At 37.5% G+C, this 25934-nt stretch overlaps 1 protein-coding gene across 1 annotated transcript in view; it reads left to right on the top strand.

The window, feature by feature from the left end:
* The window catches only part of EP300 (E1A binding protein p300), a 72934-nt gene that overhangs the window by 7251 nt on the left and 39749 nt on the right, over positions 1-25934 (top strand). Inside the window, exons 2-6 of the mRNA XM_014858992.3 lie at positions 11795-12432; positions 20379-20555; positions 21668-21929; positions 22576-22689; positions 24599-24844. Coding sequence (XP_014714478.2) covers positions 11795-12432; positions 20379-20555; positions 21668-21929; positions 22576-22689; positions 24599-24844 — 1437 coding nt within the window. The remainder of the gene's footprint in view (positions 1-11794; positions 12433-20378; positions 20556-21667; positions 21930-22575; positions 22690-24598; positions 24845-25934) is intronic.

Here is a 25934-nt window from a genome sequence, read left to right as displayed (position 1 = left end):
GATGGAAAAGGATGTTGGGGTCCTATTATGAAAAGACAGAAAGATACTAAGGAATTTGACGTTAATTTCATGACCGGCAGAGTGATATACGATCAGGGAAAGGGGAAAGACTAATTCTGGTGACACAGTTACAGGATCAGTAGTAGGGAGAGAACCTAATGGTGGGAAGACTGAGGGTATGTCATTTATCTCTTCAAATACACTTATCTTTTGCCTTGGAAGTTTTTGGTAAATTGTAATTACCAGTCAAAGTGGATTGTTTATCTTTTTTTTTTTTTAAGATTTTATTTTTCCTTTTTCTCCCCAAAGCCCCCCGGTACATAGTTGTATATTCTTAGTTGTGGATCCTTCTAGTTGTGGCATGTGGGATGCCGCCTCAGCGAGGCTCGATGAGCGGTGCCATGTCCGTGCCCAGGATTCGAACCAATGAAACGCTGGGCCGCCTGCAACAGAGTGCGCGAACTTAACCACTTGGCCACGGGGCTGGCCCCCTTATCTACTTTTTTTTTTAAGATCCAAGTTTTGTTTACCAGTTGTCATAAATGTAAAAAATACGGCAGATAACTCAAAAACATCCATTCCTTTTTCTTTACAGGTATGAAATCTTTAGGAGGTGCTGCTTTTTTAAGAGATGGTATATCTTCATCATCTGGGATCCCCTATAGACATTCCCTTGGAGCAAACTCTAGTCCAGCAAACCAATCTTAGCCTCACTGCAAAGCTTCTCACAAGCTGATATTACTAGTCAAAATAAGAAATGATCAGTGGTAGTTAAGATACCCTGCAGTTTAGGTTTACTATAAACATGTCATTGAGTTGATTCTTAAGGTGGGATTTTAATAAATAATACTGTCTTCATCTTTTAGTTAATTTCATACCAAATGTCACTATATTAATATATTGATAAAGAGAAAGGCAAAGAGTCAGTGTAAAACATCAAAACGTTAGCCCCAGGTCACATTCTTGATAGGTTATGGCACTCTATCTCTGTTTACATTTTGAGACCTAACTTAAATGTGTTGGGGTTAAGAATCAACTCAAGTCAATCACTTCCCAAAGTGTAGATACATCTTTTTTTTTTGGTAAGGAATATTGGCCCTTACCTAACATCCATTGCCAGTCTTCCTCCTTTTGCTTGAAGAAGATTGTTGCTGAGCTAACATCTGTGCCAGTATTCCTCTGTTTCGTACATGGGATGCCTGCACAGCATGACTTGATGAGCAGTGTGTAGGTCCACGCCTGGGATCCAAACCCAGGAACCCCTGGCCGCCAAAGTGGAGGGCGCGAACCCAACCACTATGCTGCCAGGCTAGCCCCAGATACATCTTTTGATGTCACGGTTGCAGGACAATGTTAAGAACACATATTTTGAAATTTGCTTGTGCCTTTGCCCCTTGATTCTATTGGATTTCAAAATTTAACAGCTGCCAACATGCGTAGTTACGGGATCCTCTATAACTTAATATTGATTATTATCTTTGATCCAAATTTGTATATAACTCACAGGTCGTTTCCAGTTGTTTTGGAAAGTATTAGAAGTTTTACCTGTCTTTCCAGCATGACTATTTCATTTAATTTTCTCAAATGTTCCTTAGTTTTAAGTGTTTATGCATCTTTCTTTCCTTGGTAGGTAAGTAGTTTATGATAAGATTAATTCAGCTTCATCTACAGAGTATTAAAATACTATTTTTTAAATAAAGTACTGAATGAAGGTTAGGAAAGTTGTTTTAACCTGGTAAATTCATAAAGTTTGCAAAATTGCATCATTTCAAAGTCTGCGGTGTTTCAAAATGTCATGCTTTTTAAGTACCCAAAACATCTGAGTTAATGTAAGAGTAGGAGTGCCCCAAACCAATAAGAACGAGAGATTTTTGGTTATTTTGGTGAGATAGGTTATTTCAGTTTCTAGCCAAACTGTTAGCAGAATTACTAAAGTTCATGTAGATTTGACTATCTCCTTTTTTTTTTCTTTTTCTTTTTTTTTCCTTGGTCAGGAAGATTGTTGCTGAGCTAACGTCTGTGCCAATTTTCCTCTGGTTTTTTTTTTCCTTTTTCTTCCCAAAGCCCCCCGGTACATAGTTGTATATTCTTCGTTGTAGGTCCTTCTAGTTGTGGCATGTGGGACGCTGCCTCAGCATGGTTTGATGAGCAGTGCCATGTCTGCACCCAGGATTCGAACCAACGAAACACTGGGCTGCCTGCAGCGGAGCGCATGAACTTAACCACTTGGCCATGGGGCCAGCCCCAATTTTCCTCTATTTTATGTGGGATGCCACCACAGTGTGGCTTGATGAGTCGTGTGTAGGTCCACACCCCGGATCCAAACCTGCAAACCCTGGGCCGCCAAAGCAGAGCATGCAAACTTAACCACTATGCCACTGGGAAGCCCCTCTATCCTTATTTTTTTAAACCTCAAGTTCCTCTCCTGGGCTGGGGGCTCTTAGTGTTCGGATCTCTGCCCACCTCATCACTCACTTTGCTCCCCCTACTTTGAATTCTTTGAGTTGCTGAACTGGCTGAGCTTTAGGTTGTTCACATGCTATTCTCTTTCTCTCCACTCTTCCACTTGTCCACCTCCTACTCATCCTCTGGCCTCACCACTGGGTTAGATGGAAGAAAGGTTTTGAGATTGGAATGTTCATTTTATAAAAACATTTTAATGCCACAGAGAAAACTATCTGAAAGGAAGACAATAAATGGGTGGATTCTGTCTTCTAAGTGGATACTTGGGAATTGACTCATTTTAGAATAATTAGTATGGGTATTTTGCTTAATGTCACAGTCAGGAGCAGAACTGAGTTTCTGACTTCAGTTTTACTGAAATACGAAAATAAGCCTGTTAATTCAGCAAATAATGTTTGAGTCTTCTAAGTGGGAAAAAATGTCTAACTGGAAGAGATACTGTTAAACAGTCAAATTATATTTTGAGCCAAAATTATTTCAATTTTAAGTTTTGCATCGTAGTTAGTGACTAAAAAAGAAATCTTTTATTTATGCTCACAGACAATAGAATGTTTGGGATTATATCGTTAATTATCCTAATTTTGAAGGTTATGCTTCATTTGTACATTTCCTGGTGGATAATATTTGTCTCATTTCTCATATATCATGGAATTGTCTTGATCTTTTGATTTTGAAAAGGCTAAGTGAACCAAGTATGTATTTTACAAGAGATTGTATGGTTAAATCTGCTGTGAGGACCACAGCAATACAGAAGACACCAAGGGTGACCTACAGAACCAGGATGTAATAATGAAAGGATGTTTTGACTCAACACTAGTTTCCCACATGTTCAGTCCAAATTCATTTTTGTTTAAATTGTCGCATTTCTAATACACGGTCCATTGGATAAACCTCATGTGTTATGCTGAACTTTTCAAATCAGATTTAAATGTCTGTCAGTCACATTTTGCATCGCTATATTTAGACTGAATGTACACTCAGATGAAGAAACATTTTCCTCAAAGTCGTTTTGTGTTTGAGCATCTTTAAATGCCTATGAGAACTTGTCAACAAACTATGTGGTTGAAATAGCCTGCTGATGATGTTGATTGGTTGATATTTTAGAAAGTAAGCAGGAAATGTCTTACTAGAGATAGTCAGAGTTCATTCATTTCATCAGTTGTTTGTGATACTGTTTTGTAATATTTGCCATAGGATAGTTTAAAGGTAATGGAATAAAATTCAGACTTAGAAATTTCTAATTAAGGTTGGGGGGGGAAGCAAATTAAATATAAGAGCTCATACTTGGTGTTTTACTTTCTTATCTCCCACTTCTAAATCCACTGCAGTCTTGCTTTTGCTCTTTACAACTCCACTGAGCTGCTCTTACCTAGATTACTAAATATCTCCTATTATCTACATTCAGTGAATTCTCTCTGGAGCATGGGACACCATTAACATTTCCTTCTTGGAACCTGGTGTCCAGGACAGTATTCCTGGTGGACAGGCTGGAGAATGTTGGGTTTTAGCATCCTTTACTGATTAAGATCATTGTCCCTTAAATACTGGCATTTCCACTGGCCCCCTTATTGTCCTATGGTGACAAGCACATTTCTCCCACGTTGCCACGTATTCCTTTGATTGCCCATCTAGATAACGGTACCGCTATACTCTTAGGTTGTCCAAGCCAGAAACTTAGGAGTCATTCTTGTCTTTTTCTTTTCTCTTAACCCTCCACCTGTAGTCAGAGAGTTCTTTTGATTGGCCTCTTTGATGCCTCTGCCCCTTTAGTACTTCTCCAGACAGAAGCTCCAGACTTCAGTGCGAGCTTTCTTTATTTCTCCAGCAGCAGCTTCCTAACCAGTCTTCCTGACCCTGGATTTGTCTGTCTGATTCATTGTTCTTCCTGTTTGCCTTAGTGGGCTCTAATAAATGCAGATTTGTTCATAGCGTATTTCTACTTGAAATTCTTCAGTAGATCAGTGTTCTCTCTAGAATAAAAATCTCACACTGTTATGTTACAGGAGCCTCTAGGTTGCTGCTTCTATTTGTTGAACATCTAAATTTTATTCGGCTGATCTGAACTGATCCCTGTGAAGGGCAAGTTGAGCCTTAGAAGATGATTTATTTGAACCTTTATTTTTTCTGTTTCCTTAAAAGAAAAGGGAGAACCTAAGGAGCTCACTAAAGAGGCATGGAATTGAGGCTGGTCAGTACTGAAACCCACTATTGAATAGGATTTGTTTAAATTATGACATATAAAATTTTCATTATTTTTCCCCTTGCATCTTCATACATAATGCTTTTCGTTCGAGACTTGCTTTTTTACTAGTTTTAGACCACTAGGTTTTATTTTCTGTTTGTGACAAACTTTGGCTAAAGACATTATCTCTTATTTTAGTAGCCTTTTTACAATATGCTGCTCATGAACTTGCTACCAGGTTTTTTTCTAGGAAAACCTTGCAGAAAGTTCTAGTGGGGAAGGATTTGAAATTTGATGGCTAAAATGAAATCCACTTACCAGGTTTTTGAGCTTTAGTACTCTTAACTCTACCAGTATAGAATTGATTATTTACAGTTTGAGTAATTTTCCTTAGTCTGGAAATATTTAAATTTTGTTAAAAAATTGTTTTCTCAATTTAAAATGTTTAGAAAAGTTATGGTTCTCATAATGTTCAATAATCTAAAAAAACTGCTAAAAATGAAGGTTGTTTGCTTACTTACATAGAGCATTGGCCTGGGACCCAGGGGACTTTAATAGGGTCTTGATTCAACAACGAAACAGTGTAATCTCTGGGAAACTTTTCAAATTTAGGCCCTCCCTGGAAGGGGCAGTGTTCTTTTTCTTTTTTCCTTTCTTTCTTTCTTTCTTTCTTTTTTTTTTTTTGAGGAAGATTAGCCCTGAGCTAACATCTGCCACCAATTCCTCTTCTTTTTGCTGAGGAAGACTGGCCCTGAGCTAACATCCATGCCCATCTTCCTCTGCTTTATATGTGGGACACCTGCCACAGCATGGCTTGACAAGTGGTACATGGGTCTGCACCCTGGATCCAAACTGGTGAACCCCAGGCTACCAGAGTGGACCATGTGAACTTAACTGCTGTGCCACTGCGCTGGCCCCGGGGCAGTGTTCTAAGAGGCCTGAGGAGGATGGATCTTCATCATCCCAATTCCTCTTCAGCCAGCACTGTTGTGCTTTTCATTTTCTCATGTTTCCAGGTGTACACTGTAGTACATGATTCCTTGCTCTGCCCCACCTGGTATATAACTTTAAAAAAGAGTGTTAATAAATTTACTCATTTATATTACACATTTATATACTTTAGAATCTGTCTTTTAGAATCTTTGAGAACCACCTCATTGATTCTTAAAACAACTCCATGAGGGAGGTAAAATAACTTTTGATGGAAGAGGTAACTTGAGCTCACAGTTAGAAAGTGACAGCTAGATGAGGCAAGGGAACCAAAAGAATAAACACATGGGACTACATCAAAATAAAAAGCTTCTGCACAGCAAGGGAAACCATCAACAAAATGAAAAGACCACCTAACAATTGGGAGACAATGTTTGCAAACCATATATCTGATAGGGGGTTAATATCCAAAATATATAAAGAATTCATGCATCTCAACCAAAAAAAACCCCCAAACAACCCAATTAAAATATGGGCAAAAGATCTGAACATTTTTCCAAAGAAGCTATAAAGATGGTAAAGAGGCACATGAAAAGATGTTCAGCATGACTAATAATCAAGAAAATGCAAATCAAGCCTACAATGAGATATCACCTCGTGCCCATCAGACTGGCTATAACTAACAAGACGAGAAGTAACAAGTATTGGAGAGGATGTGGAGAATAGGGAACCCTCACCCACTGCTGGTGGGAGTGCAAACTGGTGTAGCCACTACAGAGGACAGTATGGAGATTCCACATAAAATTATGAATAGAACTACCATATGATCTAACTATTCCACTGCTGAGTATTATCCAAAGAACACGAAAACACAAATGTGTAAGGATATACACACCCCTATGTTCATTGCAACATTATTCACAATAGCCAAGACTTAGAAGCAATCTAGGGTGCCCATCAAGGGATGAATGGATAAAGATGTGGTATATATACACAATGAAATACTACTCAGCCATAAAAAAAGATGGGATCTTGCTATTTGCGACAGCATGGATGGACCGTGAGGGTATTAATGTTAAGTGAAATAAGTTAGGGGAAGAAAGTCACATACTCTGTGATCTCACTCATAAAGGGAAGATTAAAAACAGCAAACACACAGAAACAGATTGGATTGGTGGTTACCAGAGGGGAAGGGGGGAGGGAGGAGGGCAAAAGGGGTGATTAGGCACACGTGTATGATGATGGATGGTAATTAGTCTTTGGGTAGTGAACATGATGTAGCTTACACAGAAATCGAAATATGAGGTACACCTGAAATTTGTATCATATTATAAATTAGTATTACCTCAATAAAAGTAAATGAAAATAAAAAAGGAAAGTGACAGCTAGATGAAGTCAGCTTGTAGAATTGGATTTAAATCCAAGTATTTAGACTCCTTATGCAGTGTCAAGTTAGATACCAGTGATGGCTGGTGACATTTAGGAATCATGAATGTCCAGAACTTTGAGGCACAATCAAAATAGCTTAGGAGTAATGATGTCAGTTAATGATACCTAGTGAAATGATAGAGTCTGTTTGATCAGAGGTCAAAGTCTATCTGACTTTTTTTTTTACAGTCTTCCAAATTTAATCAATACAGTATTTGAAAATAAAAGGCCTTAAGTGGAGGTAAGAAAACTTTTAGGAAGTTATAAATATTCAGTCAGATATGAATAATTATAATGTGCAATTGTAGAATTTCTAGAAACATTTGTTATCAGATTCATTCTGTGAGCATGTTCTAGATGGTATGAGAGATGTAAATATCTATTAAATGAGATTCTTATCCTTCGGATACTTATAATTTGGTAAAGAAGATGCATACAAATCTTTAGCTATAACAAAAGAGAGATGATATGAAGTGCATAGTTGAAGTTGTAACAAAGTGAGCCATCTTGGGAAACAGGAGTATTAGGAATAATTTTTGAGTTGAAACTAAGTGGGTCTCTTGTAGTAGTAACTACAGTTAGGTCTGTTGAAAGTACTGGATTGCCGATAAAAAAGAAAAACCCTATAACCTTTATTTTCCAAGTCTACCAATGTAAAGCCGCCTGTCTCCTTCACAGTGGAGCTTAACTTTGTGATGTGATGTTAAATGTTTTGCATAAGCATGAAACAGCAACCAAGTAGGGCAGATTTGGCTGCAGTACAGGTTAAATTAAAATCCTCAAGACTCTAGAGCCTAGAATAAGACTTCTGTATTACTGAAGTTGATTTCTCCTCAGTGAACTCTGCATATGTGGCTGTTATCTACTTCTGAGATTGTTGAGAGGATTACGAAGAATATTACAGTTATTGAGGTGTGAAGACCAGTGCCTGACACATTGAAAATACCTGATAAAAGTTTGCTCTCATTATTATAAGGTAGTCTTGTCCTGTAATAGGGTAATAATTCCATTGAATAATAATAATAGATAATATTTTCATGGTGTTTAATATGTGCCAGGCACTGTCCTAAATACTTTTCATATATTAACTCATTTAATCCTTACGAATAACCTATGAAATAGGTACTTTCCTATTATGGAAAGGTAGAAACTAGGTTTTTTTGTGTATACTTTGGAATCATCTTGTCTGATTCCCTGAAAAACTGTTAGGATTTTGGTTGGCATTGCATTGAATCTATAGATTAATATTGGGGAAGAATTGATGTCTTTAATATTCAGGATTTGTACTCAGATTATTCTAATTAGGTAGTCTTTCACAACACGTATTTTATGATAACATAATATCAGATTTTTTCTGTTTCCCCATGTTATCCTAAATTGTATTTTAAAAATTATTTCCTTTTGTTGCTGATGTACGAAAATGCAATTTAATTTGTTTGCACTATTTCCAGTTCTTTGTTTGGATTTTCTGTGTTGATATATCATCTGCATACAGTGTTGTGCTTTGTCCTTTCCAGTCATTTTACTTGTAATTTTTCTTGTATTATTGCTTTGGCTAGATACTCCTATACTGCTGAATAGAACTGGCTTTCGTGGGTATCTGTCTTGTTCTGATGCTGAAGACACTGCTTTTAACGTTGGTCCATTAGGCATATTTGCTGTCAGTTTTTAGGTTTTAGAAGAAACCTTTTTATCAATTTAAGTTCCTGTCAGTTTCTTGAGTGCTGTTTTGTTTTGTTTATTGGATTGGGTATGGAATCCAGTGCTTTTTCTTGCAACCATTGAGATGAATCGTATATTTTCTTTCTCCTTTGTTAATATGGTGAGTGACATTTATAAATGTTCTAAGGTTCTAATACAGATCCCTTCCCCCTGGATTCCTGAGATTATCCCAATTTGATCACGATATTACATTTTTAAAACAGTGATTAATTTGGTTTGCTCATTTTTTAAGGATTCTTCTATGTTCATGATTTTCTTTTCTTGTACTGACCATGTGTGATTTTTAGAATATTCTTCCTATTTTCTAGAAGTGTTTGTGTAAGGTTGAATTGTCTTTTCCTTGAAAGTTCAGTAGGGCATGCATGTAAAAACACTTAGATCAGATGTTTTCTCTGTGGAAAGATTAAGCAATAATTCATTTTCTTTAATAGTAATGGGGTTATTCAGACTTGCCGTATCTTCTTCTTTTAAACTTTTTTAAATGGGAAATTTCAATTTAATAGAATAGTGTAAGGAACTCCCATGTGCCTGTTACTTCAAGTTACCAGTATTTTTGCACCATTCCCTCTCCTCTTTTTTTTTTGCTGGAGTGCTTTAAAGCAAGTCCCAGACATGTCATTTCACCAGAAATACTGCAATATATGTCTCTCAGTTAAAAGGATTTATTTTAACATAGTCACTATGCTATTATCACACCCACCAAAATTAATAATTTTGTAGTATTACCCATCACTCAGTCTGTGTTTATGTTTCCTTGATTCTCTTCTTAAAATATGTTTTTACAGTTGGTTTGAATCAGGAGCCAAACAAGCTATATCTGGTTGTTGAATCTCTGATAATTTCTCCCATTCTCCTTTTTTTTTTCCTTTTATGCAGTTGATTTGTTGGAGAATCTGGGAGATTTATCCCTGATAATTTTTTTTAATTAAGGTTTGGTGAGTATTTTCTCAGGAATTTATCTTTTTTGTCTCTTCAATTTTTTTGCATCAAGTTGATTAGTGGCATTGCTTTCTCTTTTTAATTTCTTTTTCCTTAACCTTCCCACAAGTTTATCTTTCATTTCTCTTCAAAGAACCACCTCTGGTTTTTGATACCCTTTCAGTTGTATCTCTTTTTCTCTTGTGTTGATAATTGCTTTTTATCTGTCATCATCATCTTCCTATTCTTTTTATAACATAATAACCTGGATACTTATTTTTGTTTTATTTTCTAACATAAGCCTTTAAGTTTTGAAACGTCATATTTTTATTACTCAGTTTCTTTTGTGATTTCCTCTTTATCACTTATGTATATGTGTTTTTTAAATTTCTAAATGGCTAGAGATTATTTTAGTTTTTTCCTAGAAATTCAACACTAAAAATATGCTGATAGAATATTTCCTTGTATACTCTAGGGGAAAAGTAGAATGCAAAATCTCTCAAAGTATGTATAATCCCAGTTTTGTGAGTTATGTAAATAGAAAGAAATGATGAGGGAAATATATCAGTATATTAAGCAATTGTCTTTGAGTAGTGGTGTCAGATAAATTTTATTTGAAACTTTATTTATATTCCAAAACTATTCATAAGGCACAATTTATTTTTGCAATGGAGGGGCACATAGGATTCTTCAAAAGGAAAGAAAATAGTTCTGTAAAAGTCTCCTCTCTAAATCATGTCTTGAGATCCTGGGATGCAATTCAATTCAATTAAAATATGACTGGATGCTTAATTGTGTTGGGCATTAGGCAAGGAGTTGGTGTATAAGTGGTAAGACATGTCTTTCCCAAAGAACTACAGTCTGGGTGCATGAATGGGGTGGGGGTTGGTGAGGGACAATAGATGGCGGGGGGAAGAGAGAGAGAGAGAGACAGACGCAGATAATTTCAGTGCCATGATAGAAGGGCACATAGAGGAAGAGTTGTACTTAGAAACTGAGGTTAATTGGACCAAGTAGATCGTTATTAAAGTGGTATCTTGTCTTCAGGGGATAGACTATTTTTTAATAGGGTAATCAGTTGTAGATTCAAGTATATTTAATCATTAAATACCCAGTAATGCCTTTTTAATGTGAAAACTACTTGAAGAATTAAAAGGAAGGAAAACTCAAACATCTCGATCTCTATATAAAGGGTCAATGCTGTTAACAGGTCAAACCAGGGACAGGTTTGCCCTTCCAGGGGCATTTAGTGCTAACTGGAGACAATTTTCATTGTCACAAATCGGGTAGGGGTACTACCGGCATTGAGAGGAGAGGCAAGGGATCTGCTGAGTATCTTACAATGCACGGGACTGTCCCCCTTTCCCCCACAACAAAGAATTATGCAGCCCAAAATGTTTAATAGTGCTAAGGTTGAGAAACGCTGGGTTAATCTATAATTTGTATTCTCTTTTTGGTGGGGGTGGGGTGGAGGTGGTTTCTATGTTGTTGAAGGAGCTAGAGGCATGGTTTTGTATCCTATTCCAGCTAGGTTTTGATTAAGGAAAAGTAATCTGTAGGCTGAGCTCAAGTGAAAGCAAATTCACTCAGATCAGGGACCTACTTTGTGGCAGGCACTGTGATGAGAACCTGATATGGAGTGGTAGACAGCGCTCTCTGCATAGAGTTCACACTGAGTGTTCTGCAGATGGCAGATCTTTTGTATCAGTTGTCTTTCTTTATTATTAAATAATATTTTAAATCTTTTGTTCTGAATTTAGTTTGTGTGTAGATTATGTTAACCTCTTCTAAGGAGTTCTGGAATATTGTACAACTTAATTGTATATCTTTTTTTCATGACTATCAATACAAACTTTCAGCAACTCATGTAATTGGTGCTGTACTAAGGTTTAATCTTTTTCTCCTTGGTCTTATTTTAGGTAGTTCATAAGTGTTTAAACTTGTTGGCATAACCAAATATTATCCAATTTTTAAATACATACATAACAAAAACTTTTTTTAGTATAAAATGAAAAACTGCAATACGTATAGATAGAATTCCATGAAGTGAGGTTTAGAAATGATATTTATGCTTATCGAGAACAAAATATAGAACAATTTGTAATTTTGATTTTGTCAAACTTTAATCTTTATCTTCCTCTTTGGTTTTAGATTTTGGCTCTCTGTTTGACTTGGAGCACGACTTACCAGATGAATTGATCACCTCTACAGAATTGGGACTAACCAATGGTGGTGATATTAATCAGCTTCAGACAAGTCTTGGTATAGTACAAGATGCAGCCTCTAAACATAAACAGCTGTCAGAATTGCTCCGGTCTGGTAGTTCCCCTAACCTCAATATGGGAGTTGGTGGCCCAGGCCAAGGCATGGCCAGCCAGGCCCAACAGAACAGTCCTGGATTAGGTTTGATAAATAGCATGGTCAAAAGCCCAATGGCACAGGCAGGCCTGACTTCTCCCAACATGGGGATGGGCACTAGTGGACCAAATCAGGGTCCCACGCCGTCCGGAACGGGTATGATGAACAGTCCCGTAAATCAACCTGCGATGGGAATGAACACAGGGATGAATGCTGGCATGAATCCTGGAATGTTGACTGCAGGCAATGGACAGGGGATGATGCCTAATCAAGTCATGAATGGTTCAATTGGAGCAGGCCGGGGGCGACCTAATATGCAGTACCCAAACCCAGGCATGGGAAATGCTGGCAACTTAATGACTGAGTCACTGCAGCAAGGCTCTCCCCAGATGGGAGGACAAACAGGATTGAGAGGCCCCCAGCCTCTTAAGGTAAGAGCAGTTTGGGTTTGTATGCACTATCGGTATGTGTTTGAGTGTTCCAGTGATGGAGAGAGGGCTTGAGGTCAGTTAGTCATTTATTCTTTGCCATTCATGTTTAATCTTTCTACATTGTGTTGCCTTTCCCCACACACTGTATGCTAAGGATCTACCCTGTTGTCACAAATTGTATGAAGCTCTTATATTAAATTTAAGTAAAACATTTGTTTTACAACTGACTGGTATTGTATACCTTCAAAGTTTGCTCCAAATGATTGCCAGCTAATTGCTGTTATCTCTGGCATAAGTATTAGAGTATTTTCATCTCATCTCATTTCTTTTTTTTTTTTTTAAAGATTGACACCTGAGCTAACAACTCTTGCCAAAATTTTTTTTTTCTTTTCTTCTTCTCCTCCCCAAAGACCCCCAGTACGTAGCTGTATATTCTAGTTGTGAGTGCCTCTGGTTGTGCTAGTGGGACACCACCTCAGCATGGCCTGATGAGCGGTACCATGTCCACGCCCAGGATCTGAACCGGCAAAACTCTGGGCCACCGAAGTGGAGCACGCAAACTTAACCACTTGGCCATGGGGCTGGCCCCTCATCTTATTTCTAAATCCACTTCAGCCATCATAGCCTCCTTATAAAAATACAGTTTTGAGATAGCTGTCATTATACTGTCTTCAGATAGACTTTTGGTCTCACTGCTTGTGATGTCCCTGGTTTTTAAGAGATATATTTATTTATTCTAAAAGATTTATTAAATATTGTTTTTCCTTATTATTTGATGGAAATTTAGGTGCATTAGTTTACTATGAAACCTCAACTAACATTCCAGGTATTCCAGTTAACCTAATTTTGTCCATTGTTTGAAAATTTCTTCTTTTTTAAAAAACCTACTTTCTTAGCTTTATTAAGTAAAGAATGCTAAATATATTTTTTAAAAACATTTTGTGTACTCTGTATGTATAATTAAGACATTATAAGCATATGTTTGATGCTAAGCCTTCATATTTTTTCTGCATATTTTGTTCCTTTTCCTCAAAATGGCATCACACTGTAGTTGCCAGTGCCTGGCATGTAGTTAGTAAATATTTGTTGAATGAAAGAGATAGCTTTGCTTGGAAAGTGATATTGGAGATGGGTAAGATTTTCACAAGGAACCAGAAGCAAGCTTTCTCTGTAAGACGAATAATTTGGGTAGGCGTTAGGACTTTTGTGTTCCTAAGAATCATGATGGTGGAAGAGTTCAAGGATGAAATAAGACACAGGGATGAATTGGGATTCGGGGGACTGAGGTCACGTGTAGATATATGAAAGCTCTTGAATATTTTTTTGCTACGCAGTAAAGAATATTGACAACTTAGGAAAGGATTCTGTTTGGCATCCCTACCTGCTCTGTAGATTCTCCCTTTCTGGCACTTTTATGTTGCTGTGTTGATGTGGTTTACTTAGAATATTTGGAATGAGAACCAGAAACAAGAAGGTGGAATTTATTAGGTACCTCTTCTAAGTTCTAGGAACATAGCCATGAAGGAAGAGTCCCTGCCCTTCTGATGTTTATATTCCTGTGGGGAGAGGAGGGATGACAGACAGTAAACCTTCACTAAAGTGATTAAATATTTACTGAGTCCTAGCTTTGGTGCTGAAGATGGAGCAATGAATAAACTTACTTCATGGAACTTACTTTCTAGTGTGCATATTGAGATGTAAATTTATAGTATTTCAGTTAAGTGCTATGATGAAAAGTAAAGTAAGGAAAGGAGAATGCCTAGGCTGGAAGTAGGGCACTGTTTTATTTGTAATCTAAATCACAAATTGCATCAACATTGTTTCAGGGACTGGATATATAGCAGTGAACAAAAAAGACACAAATTCCATTTCTTGTGGAGCTTATGTTTTTGTGGGAGGGGAGAATTCAGACATAAAAACTTTATTAAAATATCTCCTTGTTTTGAATGAGTCCCACCTATATTTTAGAAGTTGATACTTATAAAGCACTTATAGCAGTTTAGTAAATGAACTTTTTGGAGTTATGAAGGTTTAGGATGAGATACCCAAATAATATACAAGTAAGTACTTTCATAAAACAATTTTCTCTTTATAGCAGGAAAAAAGCCTTTTCTATATTTTCCCATTTAAGATGAAAATAAATTCAAGTCAGATGTTCAAATTGTTGACTAGCAGTTGTCCTTCCATAGTACCAGGTCCTAAAATTACCTCATAGAGTTGATTATATTTATTATATTTCTTCCAAAATTCTTAACAGTCCTGATGATATTTAAGAATCAGGAATTAAGACAAGGAAATTTTCAATGAGACATGATAACTTGAACCCTGTTGGCAAATGACAGTGGCTTTTGTACACAGTTCTTTTTGTGGACAAATCTGTGGTTCAAAACGTGCAGGCAGGTTGTGTCATTACTACTATAACAATATACTGTATCAAAAGTCTGACTCTGATGTATTGAAAGAAACTTGGATCATACTCCCTTTTACCCTAATCTTTAATTTTGGAGTCACCATAAAATAATCAAACACAAAATGTTTTATGTCTTAAGGTTATTTCTGACTGAGTAATTCAGGAGCATACAGTGAAAGGCACAGATTTTGAACCATGCTACCTGTGTTAGAATCTAGGCTGTACCACAAGCCTCTTCGGTTTAATCATGATTCACTCTCTGATAACTTCACAAGACTTTATATCTGCCTCCTCAAAAATGCTGGTGACAAAAGAAATAAAAAACTTTGAAAAGTCTTTTCCCAACAACTATCCTTTATGTATGAAGAGATGAAATTAACTAATAAAAGAATCATAGTTACTGGTGTGGACTATAGAGCAGAATTGCTTGGGTTAAAAATGGACTCAGCCACTTACATAGTAGCTTTTACACTGGGCAAGTTGCTTGCTGTACCTACCCCATAGGATTGTTGGAGAACTAAATGAGTTAATATAAGCAAGTGCTTTGTGAGCGGCATATAGTAAACCCTTATTATTACAGTAGGAGTAGTAGCAAGTGCTTAGTATTATTGTAGTTCCCATTTTGTGATGTTCTTAAAACATTTTTATGGGGTAGGGGAGAAATCAAACCTACATCATGTAGTGAAGCTGGAATCTTCTAGAGGCGTAGCTCTTGGCTATAATGGGGGAGATCAAATCTACCAACCCCATGAACAGCAGTTGGCTAGAGAATATGGGGATGCTACTAGTAGAGACTTCAGTGGATTAATGCTGTATAAATTTGATGGAAGGTTTACTTTCTTTGGAACTAAGGACTTTTTATTCAAGAAGTGTTCATTAATATTCTGGAGTTGTTTGTTTTCTGCTTTCTTTTCTTAGAAAATAAAAACAAGTCTGTTCTATGAAAGAGCTTGTTATGATTCAGGAGACAAAATCCAGAAAATTATTAAGTAACAATATCAGACAGAATAATTATACCTAAATTAGTGTTAAACTCTAAATGCTAAGGAGCTCCTGAATATTAATAGATATTTAATATGTGTTAGGGCCATTCATCCTAACATCAACCATATGAATTGATAGTTTTATTCCAGGTGAGGAAACAAAGTCAGAGGAGTGTTACAGAGAAGTCATCTTTTCTTTCTGAATTAAAAGTGCACATTGTTCATCACTGTAGTGTACTGTCATTCTATTATTATGATTCACGTATTGACAAAACCTACACAACTAAAAACAAATACCAGGTTTTTGTGTTTGCTGCAGCAGCATTCACCTCCTAACTGAGTTGTAACTTTATATTTGTGTGATCGTTGCTAGACTGAGACCTGTAAGAGCAGGAGTCATGCCTGTTTTCTATAATCCTGCCTTAGTGATCCCTGGCCCTTTCACAGACACAACCTTGGAGCATCTTTATATATTACTTTCAGTTCTTTCTCTGTAGTCCTACATCTGGGGGGGGAAGAAAACAAATCCTAGAGCCCCCTTTCCTCTGACTCTGGTTACCTCACATGCTATGAAGAGGTGTGTGTTACCTGGCATCTGGATGAATTCATATCCAAGTTTTATATGCTTTGTGACTAGTGAAATTGGTGTTAGGAAAAAAACACTGGACTTCACTGAAATGAGCATTGACCTTAGGAATAATTCTCTTTTTCCTTCTTTCCTTTTCTCTTTTTAAAGTTTTCTTGAGGAGATAGCACTATGTTGTTGTCAGTTTTGGAGCTCTTCTCTTAAAATTAACATCAGTTTGTGATGTTGTGATGGTCTTTGGCATGTGATGTTAAAGAGTATTTAGCCTGTAAAGTTTTAAAGTAAGAGCAATGATTGATCTCTTTTGCATCTCTGATACAGAACTTGAGTGTCCCTGGATAGGCAAGGAGTAAAGCCAGAAGGACAAGTTAGAGGGGTATTAAGTGTAAGACGGAGGAGGAATCCATGTTGAGAGAGAGGGAAAGACAGTTCTTAAATACTGTATTCTGATGGGTTTTAAAAAGGAGGTTCTTGTGCCCAAATTTACAATCTAGATGGATGTAGTTTTAGGTGTGCAATATCAGTTTAAGAGGAGTAGTCCCTAATGGAGTGATGAGGCACCCTAAACTAAGGCAATGGTGTAGGATTAATGGGAATGAATCTGAAAAATCATGTTTAGGATTTGGGGTAGGTTCTGAGAGATCCCTTTCCTTGTGTATCATCATACCCCTGGTGTTTAACATAGTGCCTGGCATGTAACCTAGATACAGATATGTAACATGGGCGTTTATCGAATCTAGTAGGCAATGTCTGAATGTAATTTAATTTTGTTCTTATTATTTGGTGAATCTTGGAGTCACACATATAGTATTAGTTTGTTGCTGTGGTGCCTGCAAGTCTTATTAAGGGATTTTTGTCCCTGTGTTAAATGTTGTTAAACTTTTATATTCTTTATATTTTGGGTACTACTTTTTATTTTTTCTATTTATTTGTCAATGATTGTCACTATCGTGTGTTTTTTGTGTCTCTGTGTTCCCTTTCTGCTTTTAATATATTGAAAACTTAGAAACAACCTGTAGAGACAGATATTTTTAAAAAGAAAGAAAATGTAGTCCCCCATAGGTCCTTTTTGTTTAGCTGCCTAGTACTGTTTGTGGCTTCCTGGTCCTCTGCCTTTTCAGTTTAGGTGGGTATCTGTATCACTGTGGTCCAGGTAGGTGGTGAGTAGTTGGACATCGGGATCACATTAGCTATACAGAAGGGAACAAGATCAAATAAATAACTGCAGTATAATAGAAATTCAGTACAGTATATTCCCTTCCTGTTTGTTAGTGAGTAGTGAGGGCTGGGGAGATAGAAAGGGTAAGGATGGGGCATTGGTTGTATTTTATTTTCCAACACTGGCAGCAGAACTCTGAGGGAGACGCAAAAACAAAAACCTGAGAGTTGTTGTTGGTCAGAGTGACCAGAAGTGTCAGGAATAAATTACTGCCAGCTGACCAGTAGTCAGTGCAGCCTGTGTATTTGAGGCCATAGTCTGCTATAGAATGGACTTGGAGTTTCTAGGTAATGCGTCGTGATTGAGGGAACAAGCAGTGTCAGGAACTGGTTGAAATTCAGTTGGTGTAGGTAGGCAAGACAGTATGTATGTGAACAGATGTGAAGGACCAGAATTTGCTGGGATGTATTTGAATAAAGACATTATGCTTATTAACAAGAGACATCAAGGTAGCTTACAGATCCCAGCATTTTATATATGTAAATAATGGACTCTTAAAAGCATAATCTATTGTCTGTTGGTCTTTTGTGGTCTGTCATGCAGGTTCTGTGACAAAATGGCTTTCATTTTACGTCTACCATGAATTTCTATGCTAATAGGAAGCACAAGTGAAATATAACACCCCCAGGTGTAGACGTGCATATTATTGGAACTGTATTAGTGTAAATATTAGTACCCTAAAAGCATATATAGCAGCAGCACTTGCAGCTACATTCAAAACTACCAGAAGAAACCCAAAATTGCGTTTAAGCCTGTTTTCTGTATTTAATTGTCTCTACAATCTAACTGGCCACATTCACTTAGGAAGTTCCAATTATTGGAGACTGAATCACTAAGTTCTTTACTCTGGTTATTTCCCTTTCGGGCTGCCCCCTTCTTTTATGCTTTCACCCAAACTGTGCCACTTCTCTCAGTCTCATTCCCTGTTGTCCTTCGAGCACCAGGCAAGTTCCTTAAGTCCTAGTCTCTAATCTTACCTGGAAAACATAAATGTTCTTTCTTTTTTTTCTTTATTATTTTGCCTTTCCACTATAGGCACAACTTTGAACTAATAAAGGTGTCTTTTGTCAATCGGTTTAGGGTGATGGGGCTACAAGGATAAACGGACAAGTAAGGTTCTTTCCCTTTTGTGCATGGTCAGGATAGAAGAGGCATGCATTTTAACAGATTATTTTATCACCTGTGTTGTATTATAAATAAAGGCATGAACATTTGTGTCAGGGTAGAAAAAGAGCTCTTTAGCTGTCTAGAGCAGTAGACAGATGCTTCACAGGGATGGTAATTTTTGAAATGTATCTTAAAGGATGAGTAGGATCTACAGCGGCTTCTTAGTTATAGTTGTACCAACTAAGCAAGCAACAAAAAATGAAAATTGGACTGCCTCTTTGTGAACTTAGTATTTTGTTTCCTTTACAGGTTAGCATTCAGGAGTCAAATAGGAAGGGAGGGTATGTCACTGCCTAGTTATAGGGAAAAAGAAAAGCTTAAGGCAAATGCTGGAGATGAAAGAAGAATGATGCTCTCGGATTTGCAAGTTGTTTGGTACGGGAGATAGGATACCATGGAGAGAGGTAGTCAGGCCTCATGAAGATCATGAAGGTTCTGGTATAGCATGGTTTTTTTCTTTTGTAAATAGAAAAAAGGACAGAAGGCAAGAAAACCTGTTGGACACAGTCCACACAAGCTGTGATGAAGGGCTTGTATTAAGGGAGTGAGAGTGGACATGGGTACATGGGAAGGGTTTTAAGGATGGGGGGGTGTGTATTTCTTTAGAGGTAGAATTGGAAGGACCCTTTGATGGAATTGGATCTGGCTGAGAAGGAGAGAAATCTAGTATGACTCCTTTTAAACTGGGCAGTAGCTATAGTGTCCTTAGTTTCTGTTTGGAGTGCTTGCTCTGTTTCTGGTGGGTGATGATTGACTTACAGTGGGATCTCACATGGAAGAATAGAATTGTAAGTTGCAGCCTTGTTATCAGTAAAGCAATGTTTATCATTTGGCTTTTGAATAATTAATACTCTATTCTTTCAATTAATCATTATACAGTATGATGGCTCCAGATGGACTTATGTAAACACAGAAAAAAACCCTACTTCTTAAGCTACATAGGGGTTGCGGAGAAACTCAAATTACTCTGAGAGCCAAGCAGATAATATAATGGATAAAGCAGCTAGATTTAAGACAGCAAGGAATGGTGTGGACTCTGCTGATTGTGTGCTCTACCTAAAGGATTCAGATTCAAAAAGTTTTAAAATCACTTTGCCACCATGACCCTAAATAAAAAAGGATCTATCCCCCAAACTACCAGTTTTCTACCTTTTATATAAACAAAATGCTGGAATAAGCATTCAAATGCTTTTATATATCAAACTCTAATATATTTAGGGATGACTTGAATTGAATTTACTAAGCCATAGTTTGTACATTCATGAAACTGCATTTAGCTTGTTAAACGTGGAGACGAACAGCAAACCTTGCTTAGCACGTATAGCTAAATGAAATGCTTGTAAGTTTTCCTAAAACATATTTATCTCAAATATTTACAGAAAATAGCTCTGTAAATTTACTGTACCTGAGACCCTTAAATCATAATCTTGAAAACGCATTTTCATGAGCATACTTCTACAGTCTGTTTATAAATGCAGAGGATTTCCTCTACAATTGTTTCTACAAGTTAGGAAGTAGAATAGTAATGTTCTATTAATGTAGAGAACAAGATTTAATTTCTCTTCTATTTCTTATTCTTAGATGGGAATGATGAACAACCCTAACCCTTACGGTTCTCCATACACTCAGAACTCTGGACAGCAGATTGGAGCCAGTGGCCTTGGTCTCCAGATTCAGACAAAGTCTGTATTACCAAATAGCTTATCTCCATTTGCAATGGACAAAAAGGCAGTTCCTGGTGGAGGAATGCCCAACATGGTAGGTAGTAATCTATCTATGAATTTGTCTCAAACTGGCATTTAAACAAAAGAATTATGTTAAACTTTCATGCTTTGCACTGTACACACTACGATGTAATGAATGGCCCCTGTGATCAGAGAGGCGTGTGCTTTCCTTCTGTTTCACATGGTATTCTTTTACTTGTATTAATTAGTAAGGATGGTAGTCCAAGTAGGAGCAAATGGGGCTGCTACAGTGTAAGTTTTTGGGGCTTGCCATGCTCTGCAGCTTCTGCTTGTGAACATTTCTATAGGATGGGAAAGGGAAATCCTTTCTTCTTGGGAAGGACTCTGACGAAGGATTCCAAGTCTCAGTGACCATATCTACTGATTGTATCTGATACCCCTACACAAAAGTAACTGCCCTCTCAAAGTTACACATTGTTTTAATCAGTGATTTTTGTTGTGAAAAAATCTCCAAAGCTTCTAACATTGCTGTTTTTCTAAAGTAAAACTATTTCTAGTTGTAAATGTGTCAAGTAGTCCACGTTCAGCTTTGGAAAAAATTGTCCTATACATATTTTATTTCTCTTTCGGATGTTTTAGTTTTTTGCTTTGTGTCATATATTCATTAAACGCCTTTATTTCAGATATTCTGCTATGTACTGGAGATATGAAGATGAATAAAACATGGCATTTCTGTCCCCAGAGATGTTTACTTTTTTATTTGAAAAACCAGATTTTACCAAAACTAATTTTCACTCACCTTAGGCCCCTGCTTGGTCTCCCAGGAAGTTCTTCATTATTCTTCAAAACCTAACTTGGACACACTCTTCACTACACACTCCTTGCTTTTCCCTCTCCCACTGGAATTTACTATGTCCTTCTCTTTTTTTTGCTCTCTGTATGTTATACGTGCTTTGATTATATCACTTAGTAACGTAGTAATTTGTTTGCTTATTAAATTGAGCTGCTTATGGTAGGAGCAGTTGTTTATTTTTCTTGGAATCCCCTGTGTCAAAAAGTGGAGTCTGGCATACAGTAGACTGTATTTAAAGGTTTTAATTGAAAATTTCCAAGTCTGTATTTATTAAAGAGATAGCACACGATGGCACCTAATATTAAATGTATACTTATGGTTTTATCCCTTAGGGCCAACAGCAGGCCCCGCAGGTCCAGCAGCCAGGCCTTGTGACTCCAGTAGCCCAAGGGATGGGTTCTGGAGCACACACAGCTGATCCAGAGAAGCGTAAGCTCATCCAGCAGCAGCTTGTTCTCCTTTTGCATGCTCACAAGTGCCAGCGCCGGGAGCAGGCTAATGGGGAAGTGAGGCAGTGCAACCTTCCCCATTGTCGCACAATGAAGAACGTCTTAAACCACATGACACACTGCCAGTCAGGCAAGTCCTGCCAAGGTGAGTGGGCTCAAAGGGTCTGTGTGCTCAGCGATTAAGATTTACAGTCAGAAGAGAAAAAAATGTGATCAACTCTATTTTGAGACTCCTTTACTGATAATGTCTTACTCTATATTAGGATATGATAAAATTCACTTATCATTTTGTGAGTATCTAGGGATGTGGTGGGAGAAGTTTTAAAGGACTTCCATTTTGTGATGATCCCTGCTGGCTTTGATTAGCCCCAGCATAGCCTATTTTAAATATTATTGAGCCTTTGCTAACTATCTTGTAGGCAAATGCTAAAACAGTGTTCCCCACCATAATACAATTTGTGTATTTATAGAGTGATTAGAAATCTGTTTTTATAGATATTTAATAGAATAAAGTAGATTGCATAGCTTGGTGGTGAAAAGATGGGCTCTGGAGCCAGATTGCTTGAGTTTGAATCCCACTTTCGGTACTCTGTGACTTTGTGCAGATCACTTAACTAGTTTTACCTGTTTTCTCAACTATAAGATGTGAGTACTAATAGCTATCTTTAAGTGTGGTACGAAGATGAAACGAGTTGATAACATTTTAACATTTGTTATGTGATCAATAAGTTAGCTGATACTAATGTAAAAATATAGCCTGCATTTGAAAAAATAATTTTTCTTCTTTTTAGTGGCACACTGTGCATCTTCTCGACAAATCATTTCACACTGGAAGAATTGTACAAGGCATGATTGTCCTGTGTGTCTTCCCCTTAAAAATGCTGGGGATAAGAGAAATCAACAGTGTAAGTGATTAAATCTTTTGACACTTTTATACTAAAAGTATTCTTAGACTCTCACTAGTGCAGTTTGGTGGGATTTAGAGTACTTTGTGGTTTAGTGGTTAAGATTCGGCACTCTCACCACCATGGCCTGGGTTCGTTTCCCAGTCAGGGAACCACACCACCCATCTGTTGGTTGTCCTACTGTGGCAGCTGCCTGTTGCTGTGGTGCTGAAAGCTATGCCACCAGTATCTCAAATACTAGCAGAGTCATCCATGGTAGACAGGTTTCAGCGGAGCTTCCAGACCACACAAACTAGGAAGAAGGGCCTGGCCACCCACTGCCAAAAACAGTTGGCCTTGAAAACCCTATGAATAGCAGCAGAGCACTGCAAAAAGACTGGACAGGGTTCTGTTCTGCTGTACCCGGTGTCGCTAGGAGTTGGAATCTACTCAATGGCACTAATAACAACAAAGAGTACTTTTGATTATGTGAAGTTCCTGTGACTGCCTAGTGCTATTATACTAGGTTGTTTCCACTTCCCATTAACTTCATATTAATGAGGTTAGAATTAAACTGCTTATTACTTAAAATAAGATCCAAAACCTTTTTTTTGTTTTGTTTTGTTTTTTTGTTAAGGAAGATGAGCCCTGAGCTAACATCTGCTGCCAATCCTCCTCTTTTTGCTGAGAAAGACTGGCCCTGAACTAAGATCTGTGCCCATCTTGCTCCACTTTATATGTGGGACGCCTACCACAGCATGGCTTGCCTAGCGGTGCCATGTCCACACCCAGGATCCAAACTGGCAAACCCCGTGCTCCTGAAGTGGAGTGTGCACACTTAACCTCTGCACCAACGGGCCAGGCCCCAAAAACTTTTAATAGTCATTCTTTATAAGAACAATAGGTGAATTTATGCTCCATTTTTAAATTCATGAAAACTTAAAAGATGATTGCTTTGACATGGGGCGAGTCACTCTTTTATATCTGTGATCTAAATATGTAGACAATTTGAGATTATTTAAGAGAAAGAAAAAATTTTTGAGAGTATTTTTTAAAACCTGGCATGTGATGAGCAGCTTTTCTTTAGAGAAAAAAGAAGTCAAAAGTAGAAAGCTGTAAGTGCAGCTACCATACCTCTTCTCTAGAAACAAAACTTAAGGATTTAGGATTGAAAGACAAATTTGGAAATACACGTGCAGCGTATGAAAAGGGAATTAAATTCCATAAAGTAATAAAAAAATCATAAATGGCCCAGTAGAAAATTGGGACTAGGAAATAGACAATTCATTAGAGGGAGGAAATACCAAAAAGTTCACTGTTGGGGCCTGCCCATGGCAGAGTGGTTAAGTTTTCGTGTTCCGCTTTGGCAGCCCAGGGTTCGCTGGTTCAGATCCTGGGCGCAGACCTATGCACCATTTACCAAGCCATGCTGTGGCAGGCATCCCACATATAAAATAGAGGAAGATGGGCACAGATATCAGCTCAGGGCCACCCTTCCTCAGCAGAAAGAGGACAATTGGCGGCAGATGTTAGCCCAGAGCTAATCTTGCTCCAAAAAAAAATTCACTGTTAAATGAAATGAGGTACTATTTCTCTTCCATCACATTGGCAAAAATGATGCTACCTCGTGTTGGCATTTGCATGGCTCTAAGACATTCATACATTGGTGGTGGGAACATTGAAACAGCCTGTGGGAGGGCTTTTGGTTATTGTGGATCAAAAGCTGTTCATGCCAACGATCCACTTTGACCAATCAGTTGTACATCTAGAAAATTTTTCAAGGAAATAATGGGAAACAAGATGCATGTACTGAGATGTTTTACAATCACATAACAGTAATTTTGGTTTTTTTTAATTCACTTAAACATGTTGGGTTTTTTTCCGTACCGTCTTTAATGTTTTGTAACACCATTTCTTTTGTCTTCTCTAGCAATTCTGACTGGAGCACCAGTTGGACTTGGAAATACTGGCTCTCTAGGTGTGGGTCAACAGTCTACCCCCAGCCTAAGCACTGTTAGTCAGATTGATCCCAGCTCTATAGAAAGAGCCTATGCAGCTCTTGGACTACCCTATCAAGTAAATCAGCTGCCGACGCAGCCCCAGGTGCAGGCAAAGAACCAGCAAAATCAGCAGTCCGGGCAGTCTCCCCAAGGCATGCGGCCCATGAGCAACATGAGTAAGTTTGTGTCCTCCTAGAGACAGATGTGATGTTGATTATGTGTGTATATGCATGTAACATGCAGGGTTAACTCCTTAGCTTATTTTAGTCTCTATGTATGTGTGTCTGTCTCTATATTTGTTTCTCTCTCCCCCTCCTTAGTTTTTTTGTTAAGTGATTAATTTTTTGAAGTAATTTTTTAAAGATTGCAATGTGAAAGTCCCCGTGTAATCCATATACCAGAGACAGCTGCTACTGATTTATATCCTTCTTAATCCTTTTATTTAAAACACATATGAGCTTAATATTTCTAGAAATGGGATCCCATATGCTATTCTATAACAGTTTCTTTAATAATGTTGTCGTCTTTCACTTTCCATACCCAATGTATCCTTTTTAATGGTTGTATAGTATTTTTTTGTATAGAACAATCTCTTACAGGTGGACATTTAGGTTCCCAGTTTTTGGGGGTTTTTTTTTTGCTAATTTAAACTGCACTAAGAAATTGTTGTGTTTTGGTTTGAAATGTATAGAAATGGGTGTGGTTATTATTAATGCAGATTTCCATGTATCTCACAGCAGGAGTAGTGTGCCTTTGAAATAGTTGATTAAATGTACTTGTTTGCCTAACCTATGTGACTATGATGTGACTGAGAGAGAAGGGGAAGAATGAGCAGTGTTCTGATACCCTAATTTGGGGTATATTTTTTTTCTCTAATTATATGGTAAAATAAAGGAGATTTGCTGTGTGATTATCCCTTCGCTGTCAGGCAGGTGAACATCTAAGCCATTTCGTTTAAATAGTTAGATATCCAGCACTAGTAAGTCTGTGAGTTTTAATACTTTGCCTCTTACTGTCAAATTGTTCTTGCTGATGAAGTTTTCTATAACTAGAAAACAGTCTGATTCTGAATAATCCACCATGCTTTTTCCTCTGAAATCCATTTTCATCCTTTATTGATATTTGCAGTGGTCTTTACTTTCTGCCTGTTATCGTTTGATTCTAAATGAGGAAACAAAATTGGACACACTACCCTTGTGAAAATGTAATCTTGTTAATTTTTATTGTTGTTAAGGAAATGTACACTATTTTACAACAAACGGTGCT

This window comes from Equus asinus, chromosome 4 (assembly GCF_041296235.1).
Source record: "Equus asinus isolate D_3611 breed Donkey chromosome 4, EquAss-T2T_v2, whole genome shotgun sequence".
Taxonomy (NCBI): domain Eukaryota; kingdom Metazoa; phylum Chordata; class Mammalia; order Perissodactyla; family Equidae; genus Equus; species Equus asinus.
This window is presented reverse-complemented; position numbering and strand designations above follow the sequence as displayed.